Source organism: Meleagris gallopavo, chromosome 29, assembly GCF_000146605.3.
Source record: "Meleagris gallopavo isolate NT-WF06-2002-E0010 breed Aviagen turkey brand Nicholas breeding stock chromosome 29, Turkey_5.1, whole genome shotgun sequence".
NCBI classification, from domain to species: domain Eukaryota; kingdom Metazoa; phylum Chordata; class Aves; order Galliformes; family Phasianidae; genus Meleagris; species Meleagris gallopavo.
The window spans coordinates 1,856,059-1,873,961 of record NC_015039.2 but is presented as its reverse complement, the minus strand read 5'-3'; the positions used below and the strand labels follow the sequence as shown (position 1 = coordinate 1,873,961).

The window sequence follows — 17,903 nt, the reverse complement described above, 5'->3', positions numbered from 1 at the left end:
GCTTACTGATTGCCAAGACGGATTCTCTGTGACCACAAAGAGCGGCTCGAGGCGCTTCGTGCCCTCTGTTAGAATCATAGAAACACAGAATGGTTGGGTTGTAAGGAACCTTAAAGTCATATCACTATCAGAGCACGACCCAGCAGTGGTGATGTCCCTTGCAACTCTAGACAAGCCAGGAACGAGCTCTGAGAGATGAATGGATGCAGAAAGGCAAGCTTGTGATACTATACTGGTGGATACTTGCTATTGGAAGTTGTGGTACCCCATCCCTAGAGATGCCCAAGGCCATGAATAGGCCAGTCTGAGCCCATGATGGGGGATCGGAAATAGATGGGCATTAAGCTCCCTTCCTTCCCAGCTGTGCTGTGATTCCATGGTTCTACGATCATTAGGATCCCTTCCAACCCAACCATGCTGTGACTGTATGGTTCTATCTTTGAGGTCCCTTCCAACCCAACCATGCTGTGATTCCATGGTTCTACGATCATTAGGATCCCTTCCAACCCAACCATGCTGTGATTCCATAGTTCTACGATCATTTAGATCCCTTCCTAACCCAACCATGCTGAAGTTCTATGATTCTATGACTTTACAAGTGAGCTCCAGTGCCAATGCACAAGAGAGAGCATTGCACTGAGTTTTGGTACAAGCTCAAGTACAGCCTGTACCTGTGTTTCTTGGAAAGTGAACACAGTGTGGATCAGGCAAGCTGCTAAAGACATTTGTTCACTGCTCTGAAACACCTTTCCTTCCCTTTTCTCTTTTATTTTCTGTAAGGAGAACACAGTATGCTGAATTATTAAACTAGATTAGATTTATCTGCAGACATTTCCCTTTGAGCTGCAATGCATGGGTGTTTCACATCACTCTACCTTTGTTCAGGTGCAAAGAAGCATTTGTTACATGGCACTTTCTCTCTTTTCTTTTCACAGGTGTTTACAAAATATGGGAAATGCTATATGTTTAACTCAGGAGAAGAAGGACGGCCTCTTCTTACCACAGTTAAGGGTGGGACAGGCAATGGATTGGAAATCATGCTAGACATCCAGCAGGATGAATATTTGCCAATATGGGGAGAAACAGGTAAGAAAGGCCTTTTTCTTCCTGCAGATATGAATGTAGCGTTTTCTTGGTTTTATTTTTGAAAAGATCATCCCATCCCATCCTCCTCAGTCAACGCCCCTCATGCTTAGGAAGGTGTTTTTGGACAGCCACATCTGAGGCGGACCTCTTTGTAGTTTCCTCTTTGACATTTAGGAACACTTGCTGCCTTTTGTGTGGGTTACTGCTGCATGGGTGGTCCAAGGACTCTGTGCTCTTGCAAGTCTCCTTTTGAGCACTTTTCAATCTCCTGTTGAGATCTGGCTACATTCATTCAAAACTTTATTTGTGTGGTGCAATTGCACAGTCCTTTATAGCACGAGCGTTGCCTTCCAGTTTGCATCTCATGCTGAAAGTCATTTTCTCTGCTCTGGGTGGAGATGGTGATGTGGAGGCTCATTTCTGACTTGTTGCATGTGTCTGAAGGCAAAACAGGCTCACAGAAAATGTGGAGATGAAGTGCATCTCCCACCCATGATGCTGTGTTGCTCACAGACTGCCTGCCTTGGGGCAGGAGACAACAGCATTAATGGCTCATGGATGTAGCAGGCTTGGAGAAGCACACCATCAGCTGCCTATGTTTAGCCTTGTTGGGTTTTTGGACCCATCTGAAGTTCCCAAAGTGACACAAACCCTGTCCTTGTGTTAGGGTTGCTTTTGACAGCTGATTTTAGTACTGTGCTTTCCTAATGCTGCAGAGATGGGAAAGGTGGCTTAGTCACAGCTGGGTAGAGCAGGCTGTCGTTATACAGAAGGTGAAGAAAAGAAAGAAATGTAAGTGGAAAAAGAAACTGGGAGGACAAAGGAATGAGGGAAGCCCACAGGAGAGCCTGTGGTGGTGGAGATGTTTCCAGCCTGATTCCTCCACAATCTGTGAGCATCTCCATCATCCTGAGCTTGGGAGGGGTGATAGTTTTTGCTCTGGTTGCTCTTTTCAGGAAAGTTCAAGCAGAGGTGCTTTGTAATCTGGCTCTGGTTGCAGACTTGAAATGTGAAGGAGAAAAAAAAAACCCACACAAATGCATTCATTTTTTCCAAAAATCTTACGGGATTTAGGGTCTCTTGAGTACATCCTTGACTTTTGATCACGTGTAAACCAGTGCAAGGTACCCCGTTGTTGTGCAAGACGCCCCAATGATCTCCTGCCCCACTGCCGCCCTCACACATATTTAACATAAATTTGTACTCAGCTGAAGACCAGAAACTTGGGGAAGATCCTCATGTCCTTGGAACTGGACTGATGTTGCAGGTGCTGGATTGAGTTGGATTATCAATTAAAGTCAATACCTGACCACAAAATGCAGTAGGACTCGAAGCCATATAAATAGGGCTCTTTGTTTAATTAAATGGTGTGGGTAAAGCAGCTGGACTTGTTGCAAACCCATTTGGCCATTTGTTACAGGTCCGGGTAGAACTGGTGCTTGTCATTGAAGCTCATAAAACACAATCTTTGCCTTTCAACAAGGGACTTTTTCATCCTCCGCATTCATACAGCTCCTTGCACAAGCTGTCTTCAATCTTCATTGGGCTCTCTGGACACTACCAGAATAAAAATATTAACTATACTGGTTAACAGTTGCTGTTACCATGGAAACACTTAACTCAGCTCTTCGCAGGTAAGTGAAAGAGTTGATCATTTCCAAATATTTGCATAATAACATAAATGTGTTTGGAATTAAATCTCTTCAGCTGCTACCACTGGGACTGTGCAAAGTTGGCTCTCCAGTGGGAAGCATTGTCAAGGACACTCAGGTCATGGCAGTGGGCTTCAGCCCTTACCAAGGAGAGGGATAAGGATGGATGTGGAGTGGAATCTTTGCACTGCAGTGCCATATCCATAGGTAGGGATGAGGATACTTCTGGGATTGAAGGAGTTCCTTCTTCCCAGTGAGTTATTATCTCTGTTATAACCTAAACTTCCCTACTCTATCCTTATGTTCAACTCTTCACACATTCCTACAGTCTGGTTTTGTTGCTCCATTTCCCCCATAGCCCCTCCTGTACTCAGCAGCTCTCTTCATTGCCTCTTGGGCAGTAATTTTTGTGGGGTTGAGATGCTCAACCTTTTATCTCCATATTCCAGCTTCTGCAGCATCCCTCCAGGGGGGCTGCTCAAACCCAGAGCCATCAGCACTGGCAGCCTCCTGTGCTGCTCCTTGTCCCAGACGTGGCATTGGCATTTCTTGAAGGACTTCGTGGATGCTGAGGGTTGGCCATCTTCCATCACATCAGGGAGATATCTACCTTGAAAAAGATGTGTTTATCTTGCCCATCATGGTGGCCTTGGTTTGTGCATCTTGTGATTGTCTTCCTCATAGAAAACAGCCACCCAGAAGAACCCCAGTTCAGTCAAACCATGGCCAGAGCACCCTGCAGGACCTTTCCCATTCATCTCAGATGCCTCAGACCCTCACTGACATGGAGTTTGGGTTCTCTTGGGTGCTGGGCTGATCTTTATTAAAGCAAACTTATAACAATGGTGTCATACTCTGTATTTGGTCACGTAGCCCCTCTGGTTTTTGCTCCAGATTTGGAGGTGCCATAAAAATGTATTTTGACTGGTGTGCAGTCAAAAACCCTCATTTTGCTGCTGGTTGTATGCCTCAGGATCTCTGTTTTTAAGGAAAAAAAACAAACAAAAAAAAGCCATTGCCATCGTTCTTTGCAATTCGAGTAAGAAACTAAGATGGAAAATATTGCTTCATAGTTTGGGATATGGCTGCTCTGGAAGCTGCTGCTGCCATGTCACGTTGGCACAGGCTTTGTAATACAAAAAGTGATTTAATTGTTACCGACTCGGCAAACAAAGTGAAGTGTATTATCATTCTAAAAAAGACCTTTGCTGAGTATCCATTAATATCTTGGGAAGCTGAAATATCCTGTCTAACAAGTTCTTTGCGTTGGAATAATACACCTTTTGCTCAACTGTGTGCATATGCAAGCCCATTATTTGAGCATGTTAAATTTATATGCAGTCTAATTTTGGAATAGTGAGCACCCAGACTGCTTCAGTCTTGATTTTCCAGTGCAAAGAAAGGGTGTTTTGACTGCCTGGGTGCCATGGCATCTAGCAGCTTTGGGGGCGCAAAATACTGTGTCAGGATTGTCAAAGTCATGGGACAGGTGGAAGAAAAATGACGACAGAAAAGAAAAAGAGCTTGAAAAAAAGAGCTGGAAATCCTCGTCTTCTGAATTTTGCACCTCTGGGATTGATATTTTCTAGCATTTTACTTTAATCATGAGAAGATTAGGAAAATAACCTGTGTCTGAAGCCTTCACATCACCCGTGTGCTTTGCAGAAGGCTTTAAACATTCCAGGTGTCACGATATCCGCATGGGAATTAAGATCCAAACAGACAAAACCCACAGCAGAACAGCTTGCACAGCTGTGCTACGTGAGATGGAAGAATGCTTACCAGAGAAAACTCATTCCAGTAACCAATGGAGAAGCAGCAAGCCATGGGCTGCAAGTGGCATGGGTGAGTTCCCCAAGCCCACCCAACCCACCATGCCCACTGCCCATGGCCTTCAATGCCACATCTCCACATTCCTTGAACACCTCCAGGGATGGTGATTCCCCCACCTCCTTGAGCCTGTGCCAATGCTTGACCACTCTTCTGTAGAATTCTTTCCTAATATCCAACCTGACCCTCCCCTGGTGCAACTTAAGGCCGTTCCCTCTCATCCTTTTGCTGTTATCTGGGAGAAGAGACCGACCCCCACCTCAGTGCAACCTTCCTTCAGGCAACTGTAGGGAGCAAAATGACACCGTGTCCCCCAAATTCTGCAGTTGCTCATCTTTGTCACAACAGAGTGGCAGGGGTGCGGGGGGGGGGTTGTTTTATTGCAGTGTGAGGAAAGTGGCAGAAATGCAATCAAACATAGTAAAGGAAACTGTAATTTACAGCAGGGACTATTTGATTGGAAAGGGAATCCACTTGTGGTTAATCTTTCTGGAGTGGCCCAAGGTATTATGTATTGACCTAATATAACGGTGCAGTAAATTGGAAATCACTCAGGCTACAGGGCTGTAAATAAGAAATACAATCAGAGAGTTCTGCATTTGTGTTTCAGGAATTGTCGGATAACGATGAACATTTCATAGCAATTAATCAAGCAACACGCTGAAGAGAAAAAAAAAGAGCGATGAGAAACGCACTATAAAATTGCACTAAAAAGAAGCATGAAATCTATAAAGCTTGAGGCTTCAATCCACTTAGGAGATGTACACGTTGTGTTATGGGCTGCCGTTATTTAATTCAGTATAAAACACAGGCTACAGGCGAGACTCTGGATCTAGGTCATGCAGAGGAAAGATCTCAAGCCTGTTTCCCTGCACATCCCACAGTATTGCAATGCATTTTTGGGTTCTCAGTGGGGTCTTCTGTTGCTGTTATAGACCAGAGGATGCCTGATTTCCAGCTCCTGACATCCAGGGATGGATGGAAGCTTGGATGCACTGTACTCAGTGCATTGGATGCTCACTCTGTGCTCTAAGATCCATCCAGGTCAATCAGAAGTGCAGGTGATTTCAGTGGCATCAAATTTCTGTGCCTCTGCTTTTCTGCTTCATTGAAGCCACCTTAATTCAGCAGATCTCTTTCCGCTTCCCAACTGAATTTCAATAAATTAATGTAGCATGGCTTTAATGTTGATTTTTGGGGTCTTCACGCAAGCCTTGATGCTTTAGGAGGTGGCTCAGACACATTTTCTGCCACTGGCTGCTCTGAGAACTGCTTTGGTCCCCTTGGAGTTGTTAAAGTGGGGGAAATAGGATGGGAAAAATGTCCCATGCTGCGACAAGCAGCAGCACCCACCTTCCTCTGGCATCTCTAGGACCTGCCAGAGGTTTGGGATCTGCCCAAAGGGCTGCCCAGCAGAAATCATTCGCATTTCCTCCTTTCAGGCAGCACCACAATGATGCTTCTGGCCCTGCTCTCAGCTCACAGATGCCCTGATCCTTCATGCACTGTCCTGCTGCAGATGGGTTGAGGGCAGCTCTGGGTTCTGAAGGCCGCTGCTGCAAACCCTGAAAAATTCTTTTTGCAAAGTTCACCAAAGCTGGCGCAACTGGAGAGCGTTTCCATGGTTTCTTTGATTTCTCTGCCCCTCCGGATTTCCTGCCAGGCACCTCAGATTTAAGCAGCAGCTCCGTGCTGCAGAGAGCAGCCTGTGAAGCACTGCTGCTGCTGCTGCTGCGCTGCAAAGTTTCCTTCAGCAAGGAGGGGAAGCTGGCAACACACTCCCAGGGTTGGGTATCCCCATGCCCTTTTGCCAAAGCCTCCAACCTCTGACTCTTGGCCTCCAGCCGTACAACCTCTGTGCATGGTGCATCAGCAAGCCCAAGCCCTGCAGTGCTGCGTTTGCCAGCTGTGCAGAGGCACAAAGCAATCACTGTAATTTACTTCTGCATATTAATATGGTCAGCAGCGGTTCCTGGTCAATTCAGCCTGCTTTGCTTGCAAGATGTCTGAATCCAAACATGCTGCAGGAGGAGGCAGCCCGTGCAGCCCCAGGTCACGCTGCAGACTGCATCATCATGGATTTACACTGTGGGGAACCGTCTGCAGGCTCTGAGCCAGCAGCGTGCACTGCAGGGCTTGGGGGATGGAAGGAGGCAAAGGGTTTGTGCATCATTGTGGAGTTTGAATTGGAGTGGTTATTAGCAATGGAGAGCAGATCTGTAAGTGCAGAATAAGTAGGAGATGGCCCAGCAGTGGGGGAAGTGATGGTAGCAGCAGGTGTGCACCGTGGGAGGAAGGAGTGCTCTGGTACTGCGTGGGCAGCATTGCACAGGGCTATCGAGTAGGCACGTGCATGCCAAACCTTTGGTGTATTTTAAAACAGGAATGCTCTTCCTCTAAGCCTTGTGTGGTTAGTGCTGACCACAGGACTTCCCAGAGCCTTCCTAATTTCCTTTCCATCACAGGGGGCTGCGAGCAGTCATGCCCTGGAACAGCTTTGTTGCAGGTGAAACCTTGCTGCAGAATGGCAGTTCTCAATATAAGTTGGCTATCAATTAGAAAATTAAAAGAAAAGAGAGGGAGAAAGGCAAGGCAAGCTGTGCACAGGACTAACTTGCCTTCCTGCAGCATTTTGCAGCTTTCTCCAACATACCCCATGTATGGGGTGACTCTTCTGCGTGGGCAGATGAAAAGTGCTCCCTCTGGGAGGAGGAAGGAACAAAAAAGCATTTGAAATTCACACCGGTTTAAGGCAAGTGAATGATACTGAATTCATTTGGTAAAAAACTTCAGGAGGGACTTTGGGATTTGGAGGGGGATGGCTTTGCTCAGAGGCTGACCGGGTTAATGCAGTGTTAGTGCAAAGGGAGCATCCTGGGGCCCTGCGTAGCACAGCCCCTTGAAACTCGTTTTCCATCTCATGCAGAATGCTTCCTTGGAGCTGCAGGGGCTGAGACATGCGATAGGAACTTCTGGCATCTGGCACAGCAGGAGTGCACTGTGTAGCACAGAGGTGCTTGTGGTGCTGCTCCGATTCTGGCTTTTCCTCTGCATCCTAGCAGAGAGGAGAGGCTTGTTCCTAATGCGAGAGTGTTGAGCACAAGAAAGGCACAAAATCAAAGGGTGGGTGCTGCCACAAACGGCGCACAAGCTGCAAGGTTGACATCTGCCCATATGTGAAGGAGAACCTTGTGTATCAGCTCCCTATCGAGCAACTGGGTTTGACAGCTCCTGGTAGGTATGCTCAGAGCCTACAGACACGTCTCTGTGCCAGAAGTACTTCAGATTACGACCTGCAGTGAAAGCATGCAAAAGCAGTGGGGAAAACAGAGAGAGGGAGCACCTCCTGTCTGTGCTGGGATGGTCATCGGTTGTGTGACAGCAGGTCCTTAAGGAGCTGAGTTGTCCTGGCTGCTCTCGAGCCTTCCTGCTACATGAGGTAGAGCACACAAATCTCACCTTGCTTTGTGTGATCTATTAAATGCTGCCATAAAACTGCTGCTGCTGAACTGCAGTTGGTGCTGCAGAGGGGGAAAGCTGCTCTATGTGAAGTGATGATGGGGGTTTGGCTGCACCAGGTGGCAATATGGAGCCAAGGCAATAGAAGAGCACCCCAAGCCTCATTGGCACAAGGTTGGTTCATTCTCCTGAGGATTCAAACATAGAATCATAAAACGAAGGAAGGTTGGAAAAAACAGATCTCTCAGATCCCCAAGCCCAAGCCCAACCCACCCCACCATGCCCACTGACCATGTCTGTCAGTGCCACATCTCTACTGTTCTCGAACATCTCAGGGATGGTGACTCCCACCTCCCAGCATCAAAGAAACAAATGGTACCTATAAGTATAAATAGCCTTTAGCATAAAGAACACTGGGGATTTGGGCAGGACTTGCTGCAATAGGAAACAAGCTCAGATCCAATCTTACATCTGCTCATCAAGAGGCAACTTGACCTTTAGGAGGCAGTCGGTGTCACCTGGAGGGTGTTGTAAATGTGCTGTGTTTGGCTGCATCCTGGGACCTTTTGCTAATGAAAGTGAGAATTCATTCAATTAGCCAGGTTTCCCAGGGAGAAAAGGTCAGCATTATTTCCATCTGCGCCAGCCCCCTGACAACCAGAGCATCCACGAAATTAGGCTGCCACTAAAAATTAATTACGTTTGCCTGAGCACCCTTATCAATAGTGCAGGAGCATAGAGGGGAAGCTCAAAGGTTGCTCAGGTTCTCATGTCCAATGGTGTCATTAAAACTGTCGAGTTCACAACATGCTCCAGTTTGTTGTGAGCTGCTCTTTGGGACCTCTCAGTGCAGTGCTGGAAAGATCAATCCCAGCTGGTGCAAATGCTATTTGTTCATCTCATGCAGTGGAGCAGGTTCTGCTGTTTCCCAGCAGGTTGTCCAGGGGTTGATCCACCTCAGCTTGCCCCAAGGACTGGTGCTGGCCATGCAACATGGCTAGAGGAGAGAGGAAACTATTTTGGGAAGGAGAGATTTTGACTTGATGTTAAAATGAAATGGTAGTAGGCATTGACAGTTGGGAGAAATGTTTATTGGTAGCCAGTCTAGGACTGTGGAGCCAAAACCAGTGCTCTGCACCTGTCAAGAAGAACATCTTAGCTGCTTTGGCTGCCAGTGAGCAAGCATGAGCTTGAAATGTGTGGGCTGTTTGTAAAGGATTTTCTCACTGGGCAGCACCAGAGAGCGCAGAGCATCCCTGTACTTCATCCATCTGTCCCTCTGGTCCTCAGTGTGAGCCTGGTGCTGAAGTCCTGCCTCATGAATGTGGTTTTAGCCCTTCCCAGTGCAGTCAGTACACCACACAGTGTCCAGGAGGTCCAGTTTGTGCTGGTGTGGTTACACACACACACAAAATCACGGTGCAAGGCAAAGTGCATATATGCTGCAGGTATTGCATCCCTTCCTTCCCCAGCACCACATCCCCCTTACAAACACGTATGTGCAGAATTCAGATGTGGATGGGAAAGCTGCTGCTGTTGCTGTTCTCCTGCTTAAAAAGAGGAGAAGGGTTTGTCCTCAGTGGGACTGGAGTCTGTAAGCACACCCAGGTGTCCCCAGTCACATCATGAAGATTGTAAATGTATCTCAGTGACTTAACAAGGAAATCCTTCAAAGGATGCAGGTCCTTCAAAAGCTTCTCTTAAAAGGAAACGAGAAAACACCCCAAAGTCCGGAAGTGTTCATTTAAGGCAAAGCTAAAGGAATAAAGACTAGAAGCTGGCTTTGGGAAGTCTGGCAAAGCAGAGATAACACACCTCGCATCGCAGCTCCGTGTTACAAAGCAGTGTCATGCAGCATTACAATTAAACACTCATTTCATGCTGCTGCTTTCATTTGAGCCTTTGTGGCTGGCGTGTGAAGTTAAGTGTCCTTAGCCCAGAGAGATGCTCAGAATAACAGGAATTTGTTATTGGGAGTGAGGAGACAGGAGAGGAGCTGGGAATGTGTGGTGCTGTGGCCGTGGGGCAGTGCCCATAGCTCCAGCCAAGGCAGCAAGGTTCAGGGGCTGCTGTCTGCAGGCTGAGCCCCACCAGCCACAGATGTGCCTGCCAATATCTGTATTATTATTATTATTATTATTATTATTATTATTATTATTTTCTGTGCTCTGGCCCTGTGGTATCAGTGACTCTGGTGAGGTTTGGGGATGCTCCTTGGCGTGTTTTAGGTGAATATAATCCATGTCATTATCTCTGGGTAATTACCTCCTCTTTGGGCTTTACCATTGCCTGAGTATTTTCGTTTCCCTCCTGGAAGATGAAAAGCTCAGCACATGTTAATCAATCTCATGGAAGCACCGGGAGACTTTGTGGCTATGAAGCACTTTGAAGATAAAAATCTCTTGCAAGTGCTAATTAAATTTAATTTCATTAATCTCTTTGGTGCAGGGATCATCCTCTTGCTCCGACTTTGTCCCATCCCATAGCAGCAGGGGCTCTGTCAACGTTTGAGACCTCCCAGGCACTTCCTGAGAGCAATTTTAGTAATCTTTGCATGGTGGATGTGGATAGCAGTGGGAGGATTATTCCCCTCCTGTAGAAGCATTTCCATCATTCTAAGGGTATCCTCCAATTTTTGGTGTCCATACCTAACTCTTCATTTCACCATCACCACATTTTCATTGTCCAGCATCACCAAATTCTCAGTCTTTCAGTGACTCTCTTGCTCATTTACAAAACAAAAAAGCCAGTGGTCCATGCTGAGCATCTCTAAGAGCACAGCGCTGTCTTCACTGTGTCTCGTTGCAAGAATACAAAGTGCTTGGGGGAGTCATGGATGGCAAAGAGCATCCAGAGAGCTGTGCTGGGTGGCTGGAGAGCAGGCAAAGACTGTCTGAGCAGAACAGAAGAGTGGAAGAAGAAAGCGTGATTAATTATTCAGCCTTTATAGAGGTTGAAAGGAGGGCAGAGAGAGACAGAGCTGATGTCTCATCAGCTGGAAGAGCATCATTTGTAGCTCTGCATTCATGGATCCCTAATGGTCGAATGTGCAGAGGGATGATGGAATGGGAGAGAAAATCTTCAGTGCTGTGAGGTCTTCATTCGCTCAGATGGGTCTTGGGGGGCTTTGGTTGGAGCTCCAGGCATCACAGAGGCACAGCCATTGCCCCTTACTGCCATGTGGGGTCTTCTGCTGAATGTCTTCTTCTGTTGTCCCTTGCGTCCATGGAGGAGTGAGGGAAACCAAACCCACCTCTACTGGAGAGTTAGGGACAGGGTAAATGGCAATCCTGCAGAGTTTGGCAATGGCTTGGTGCATCCCTGGGGCAAGAGTGGGCCTGGGTCTCCCATGCGATGGGGCTGGGTGACTTTCCTGCTCAGTGGACAGCAGAGTGAGATTGCAAAGCCATGTAGCAATACAAATGAGCTGTTAGAGAGATGTGTGACACGCAGAACCATCACTACCTGTGGAAAAAAAAAAAAAAAGAAAAAACAAAGCATTTGGGGGCTATTTAGGGTTGTGTTTGGCATGCAGCCACTGGGACGAGTAGTTTGCTACCAAATACACTGAAAAACTGGGGAGCTTTGTGAGAGAGAGGGCTGCGACTGTGTTTTGTTTTATCGGATTTAATATTTTTGTTGTAGTTATTACTTCCACAACTACTATTTAAGTAGAAGCTTATAAAGATTAGAAAGGGAAATGCCATCTGCGAAACTTGGCCGAGTGACAAATTATATTACATGATGTCGTTACTCAAATATTTTGGAGAGCGTGAGCAGCGGAGAAGGGAAGCGATTGCCATTGCCTTCTGTCAGATGTGTGTGTACAAATGGGAAGGCCTCTTCTCTTTCCAGTGTAAGGTCAGCATGAGAAAAGCCAGGCAGCAATTCCTCCAGCATTGGCCTCATGCACTGCTGTGGTTCACTCCATGGGGTAGTCATAGAATCATAGAATCATAGAATGGGTTGAAAAGGACCACAGTGCTCATCTGGTTCCAACCCCCTGCTGTGCGCAGGGTCACCAACCAGCAGCCCAGGCTGCCCAGAGCCACATCCAGCCTGGCCTTGAATGCCTGCAAGGATGGGGCATCCACAAACTCCTTGGGCAGCCTGTGCCAGTGTGTCACCACCCACTGAGTCTTCCCAAAGGCTCCTAATTAGGTGCAGTGCTCCTTGCTTTTCTGCAATCTCTAGTTTTCTCAGAGCCAGGGACCTCTCTCCACCACTTTTCCAACCTCCAGGATATCCAGGTCACATAGGTCTTACTCCAATGTAATTCAAGGGGAGAGCTAAACCAGCTCCACATTGCAGCCCCAGTGTGAGCAGTATCAGAGCCAATTCTGGAAGAGAGGAGATGGCAAAAAATCCTGTCTATTTCAGTGATAGTCTGATGGAGATGCATTTGTCATGCTGCGAGTTCTTATCTGAGCATGTTCCCAAGGGAAAAATTGACACATTTTAAGGATACACAGCAGTTTGTTATACTCTGTCCCAGGAGCCAGCAGCAATTTATCTTCAGTGTCTCATACTCATGCCCTCCAGTGCAGATATTTATTTCTGTAGATAGCAATGGCCTCATGGGCTTGTTAGTATGGATGTTCTGTGGGCTGCCATAAATACTGCAATAATAAAAACAATAATTAAGCATTATTACAGCAATACAACTTCATACTGAGCTTAAGAAAGCCACAAGCTCATAAGCAGGATCCCTCTCACCTCTGGCTTCTGGCTCTAACCCATCCCATTGCAGCCAAGGGAGGGGACCAAGTTGTTGGGGGTTGGGTTTGGCCATTTTGCTTCCCCACCATAGGCTGTGGATACACAAGAACCCATGTGAGCCGTTGATGTAATAAGAATAATGGGCAGCGGTGCAGGGACTCTCTTTCTGTACCCCAGTACAGGGCCAGAACTAAGCTTTCCAGGGGCAAAATTTTCTCTTGGGGTTGGAATTGGGGTCTGTAAGATGCTGTCATGGTGCAGATCATTGGGGTCAGGTGAGACAGGGGGATGTGGAAGGCAGCTTTTGCATCTTCATGACCCAAGGGTCTTCTCGACCACCTGGCTTTGCTTATGAAGAGCTGCCTCTCTGGACCCACAAAACCTTGTTGTTTCCAGACCATTTGATTTCCATACTGAGCTTCTTCACCATCGGCTTATCTAGCTTGGATTTTATTTTCTTTTATTTTATTTACTTTTTGCAAACATTTTCCTGTTGATGGAAATGCTCCCTTCTGGTGTTTGCCTTGGGTGTATTCAGAGAGGACTCGTATCCACATTCAGCCTTTGTCTCACCAAACACTGCACAACCCAACCTGTGCTGGACTCCTCCCAAACTTCAGGCTCTGCCCATCCCAGCTCCTATGGTGTGTTCCTCTCATCACCCCATCCATCCTGCAACCAGAACCCAAGATGGAATTTCCGATGTGCTTTCACTACCAAAGCTCTCTTAGATCGTTTTGGTTGGAAAAGGCCTTTGAGGTCATCAGCTGCAGTCTTCACCCAGACCTGCCAATTCCCCTATTTTAAGGTCCATTCCAACCCATCCATGCTGTGATTCAGTGATTTTATGAACCCAAGCAACCGTGGTCAGCTCTGAGATGTCAAAAAAACAGAGCTGAGCACTCTCCTTGCTCTGCCTCTTTGCAAACCCCACCTCACCTGTCCAAAATCTGGTTCAAGCCACATCTCATGCTCCATCCAGCTGCTCTAATTCACCTCTCTCCTGCTACCCCTTCCTCACCATGCCTTGTGAAAGCTCAGAGGTAACTTCTGACATCAACCCACCATTTGTCAACTTAAACCTCCAGGTTAGCAGTGATGGATTTTCTTTTTCCACCCCCTCCAGCAAACTTCCTGGCAGCTCAGTGGGCTGCCCCGCTTCCCCAGCAGCGCCACACAAGATGTGATTTTCACAGGTTATTTTTATCTGAAGGAAATATTAGACTGCCTGCTGCCATACAAGATCCGTCCGTGCCCTGCTGGCCTCGCCGTGGGCAGCAACACAATGCAAATATTTTTATATATAGCATCCTCCATATGTGCTGGTGCGAGAGGAGAGGGCTGGGGGACAGCAAGGGTATGGCAGTTTGGGGGCTGGAGGTGCTGATGTTGCAAGGAAGCAGCAAGGCTTTTTCAGTAAGATGGGGCAAGCCTTGACTGTGCAAAATAAGGAAGAATGATTGTCTGGACAGCAAGGGCTCAGTGGAGTCTGAATGATGGGAGTGGGGAACGTGTGCGAGTGGGGAGCTGAGATTGGAGGAGCCCCCATCCTGACAAACTGTTGGGGTAAAGAGTGGGGAATGTTCTAAGGAAATGGGGAGGAACCAGAACTCAGTGTGGGAATGTATGAAGGAGAGTCGCTGGGATTCAAGTGTAGGGTTGAAAAGCAAAGTCCTAAATATCCCCAGCATGACCTGCAGCTGAAGCATTATTTTAGATGTGAGATCTACGCTTACCTGCTTTTCTCCCTCTCATCAAGCAGGGATCTGGGGGCTCTTTTTTTATTTTTCTGCCCCTTCCTCACTTCTGAAAAAAATCATCTGTCGACTTTGGGTCCTTCCTGGCCGACACTCACACAAATGCATGAGCAAGAGAAGCATTTCCCTTGCTGATGTACCTTAAATACTTAGTTAATCTGGTTATTTTTTCCCCAATTGGGCTGATAGTGTAGCTCTTTCCTGGCATTTTGTAATCAAAAAACACATCTGATGTGCATCCTTTTCCATTAAAAGAAGTGTTTACTTAGTCACCGAGTTCACTGAAGTGCTTGGAAATTACATCATTCAAAACACTGACATTTATAGACAATGCAGATTAAACAGACATAACCAGAGATGTCAGAGCATGCCAAGTCAAGGTTTCTCCAGGCAGTGTGACCTGCTCTGCCCGTGCCTTTCTTCAAATGTCCTTGCTCCAGAGCTGGTTTTATTGAATGCCTCTCTAATTCTGGAGCCTTCCCACCCAGCCTGGCTCTGTCTTGAGAAATTGCTTCTCTCCAAAAGGATGCAAAATGAATAGAGCTGTCCCCCAGGTGGGGGTGTGGCTGCAGGGTCTGGTGGGGAGTTTCTTCCTGGAGATGGGCTGGTAGAAAATGAACAGTTGTAAGCAGTTATTATCATCAGAGCGGCTGCAAAGTGATAAAATCAGGCAGGTGCTGGGGAGGTGCATGCTCAGCCAGAGAGGGAACTCACATCCCTGCAGGATGAAGAAGCAGCAGGAGTAAATCCCAGCTGGGTGGCTCTTGTGCCAACCTGAGAAGCATCCCTTGGCATGGACAATTCAGCACTGGTGCTATGTATCAGTCCAGCAACCTCTGTACCTTGGTGGCACGCACCTTGTAGATCCTCATTGCACACGAGGTTGTCCCTTGCTTATGCCCACCCCCATTTCTCTATTTCTTCTTATTCTGTCCCACTTTGTTGCACCCTCCCACAGGACCACATTCCCAGGGAGGTGTCCCCATCCCATCTGGGATGTAGAGGTGTTCCCCATGCACCAGTGATGCTCAAGGCTGGCAGATCTCCCTGGTACCTCCCAGAACCTCCAGCTTGCTAAACCAGATCTCACAATAGCTCTGCCTAATGCAGCTGGGATGGCATCTCCTTCCCATGTGCCCGAGGACAGCAGCATTGCCAGGACCCAGCCTGGGCGCTGGGAGATCTGCTTCCATCTGACTCCTCATGAGCTGAAATTAGCAGCAGCTTTCAGACTGTTTAATATTTCAAGATGTTCTGGGCAAAGCAGCGAGGCTCCTGGGGAGGGGGGATGGAAGGATGTGCAAGAACTGCTTCTGTGCCTTTAAAGTGTGGCCTTTGTCAGTATTATTATTGTTATATATATATATTTTTAGCTCCTTTCTGTTCCTTGCTGGGGTGCAGTTGGCAGATGGGAAGCCCTGGGGGGAGCTCCCTCTGTGTGGGATGCAGGCAGCAGCCGGAGGGAGCAGTTCTCCCCTCCTCGCTTCAGCTTTCGGGCAGCATTTCAGCTCCGGGGACCCCATCCCATTTTCAGCTCTCCTCCCGGGCTCACATTTTTCCTGTGGTGGCTGCTCAGGACCTGGACATAGGCAGCAATGACATCCAGGCTTACATCTTCCATCCCTGCAATATGCAAATCCTATAGGATGTGGAGGTGGGAAGTGAGTATTTGTCCCTTCCCCCTGAAAAAAACAGCCCTAAAAGCAGCATCACCCAGCAGGACTGACCCTCCCTGCCCTGCTGTGAGGATACAGGTTAGGAGATGTTTGTTTTGTTTGTTAAACTTAACAGGGGTTGAAACAAGGAACTGAAATATTCATTGCGGGCTCCACGCCGTCCATTGAAACCACTTTAACATCCTCGGTCTCGGCTTGCTCCTTATATTATGTAAGAGGCTTTTTAATAATATACTTCGAGACATATGGCCCCTCAGATTTAGTATGCAAATGCAATATGCTTAACTAAAAATAGCTGCTATGCTTAATGTAGTTTATTATAACACCTTCTGTTACTTGGTGAGTAATGGAGCGCGGCTGCGCGGTGCGGAGCTCGTAATGCAGGGAGCAGGGGAGCAGCCCCCAGCCCTGAGCTCCTGCCCTCCCCCACCACAGACACTGGTCATGGAGCAAAAATCACCCCAGTAAGTGTTCACTGGGGGGTTAAGGTAAGGAATGGTAGGAAAAGTTTTGCATCCCACCAAGGTAGAATGTTGCCTTACATCCCGGAGCATTACCTCGTGTTTTGGAGTCTATCTCCTGCATGACTTCTTATCTCAGTTTATCATGTAGGAGTCATGCAGTGGCCAAATCCCACCACGGTGATGGTTTTGCGCAGCCTCATGTGGGATGCAGTACTCTCCTCACAGGCACAGAGCTCCTTTTCCTTTTCCTTTTCCTTTTCCTTTTCCTTTCCTTTCCTTCCTTCCTTTCCCTTCCGTTCCTTCCTTTCTTTCCTTTCCCTTCCTTCACCTTCCCCTTCCTCTTCCCCTTCCCCTCACCTTTAAAGGTCCCTTCCAATGATTCTATGATTATTTTGGCCTCTCTGTGCAAACCCCTACTTGCTGAAGCCAAGAGCAGCACCAGCCAGGTGTCATCTCATGGTGATGAATATATCTGGATCACAGTGATGCTCCTGTCCCCTCCACAAAGCCACTGAGGACAGTGAGCCCTCTGTGCTCCCATCACAGCCCCAGGAACGTTCCAGATGCAAGATTTCTGAACGTATTTACCAAAGGTGTGATTTCTTAGTTGGGGGAATGATTTAATAGAGATGCTGTATTCCTATTGGTTTCTCAGCTCTGGAAGGGAGCAGCTGAATTTCCCATTGGGTTTCTGTAGTGTGTATCGTAGCTGCTGGGGGGATGAAGGAATTGCCTGGCTCAGTGGGCTGTGGGAAGCTGCAATGTGTTGGCTGTGACTCATCCTGTTGTAGGCATTGCCCTGGGATGGGATGAATCACTCTGGGGCTGTCACTTCGCTCCTGCGATGGAGGGAGATTCAGCAGGGTACAAACTGAGCCCGGATCAATGCAGCAGCAGCACAGCCCCCTGCCATGCCTCCAAGCATAGAAAACAGAGAAAACAGCCCCATTCCTTAAAGGGCTGCATGGAGGGAGCAGGGGGTGAAGCTGGAGGTGATGTCCTTGTCCAAGTGGAAGGAACAAGGTTGAGGAACCTGTGGCAATAACCAAAGGGCTGAGTGGCCTCCAGCAGTCCTCTATATAGAACCCACTGAATGCAACACCATCCATCCCATCATGCTTCCCCAGAAGGCCACACACAGGGGGTTGGGTTTTCCCTCTCCTCCAGCCCCTACAGGGACATTTTTCTCTTCTCAAGCATCACCCCCTTCCCACCCAGCCCCATCAGACAACACCCCAATGGGCACTTTGTCCCTAGGTC

General features: G+C 47.7%; 1 protein-coding gene across 1 annotated transcript in view; it reads left to right on the top strand.

Annotated features, from left to right (window-relative positions):
* The first annotated feature begins 931 nt into the window (after positions 1–931).
* LOC100539998 (acid-sensing ion channel 2) overlaps positions 932–17,903 on the top strand; it is a 38,786-nt gene continuing 21,814 nt past the window's right edge. The window contains exon 1 of the mRNA XM_019623401.1: positions 932–1,086. Within this exon, the coding sequence (XP_019478946.1) occupies positions 963–1,086 (124 nt within the window). The 5' untranslated portion in view covers positions 932–962. The remainder of the gene's footprint in view (positions 1,087–17,903) is intronic.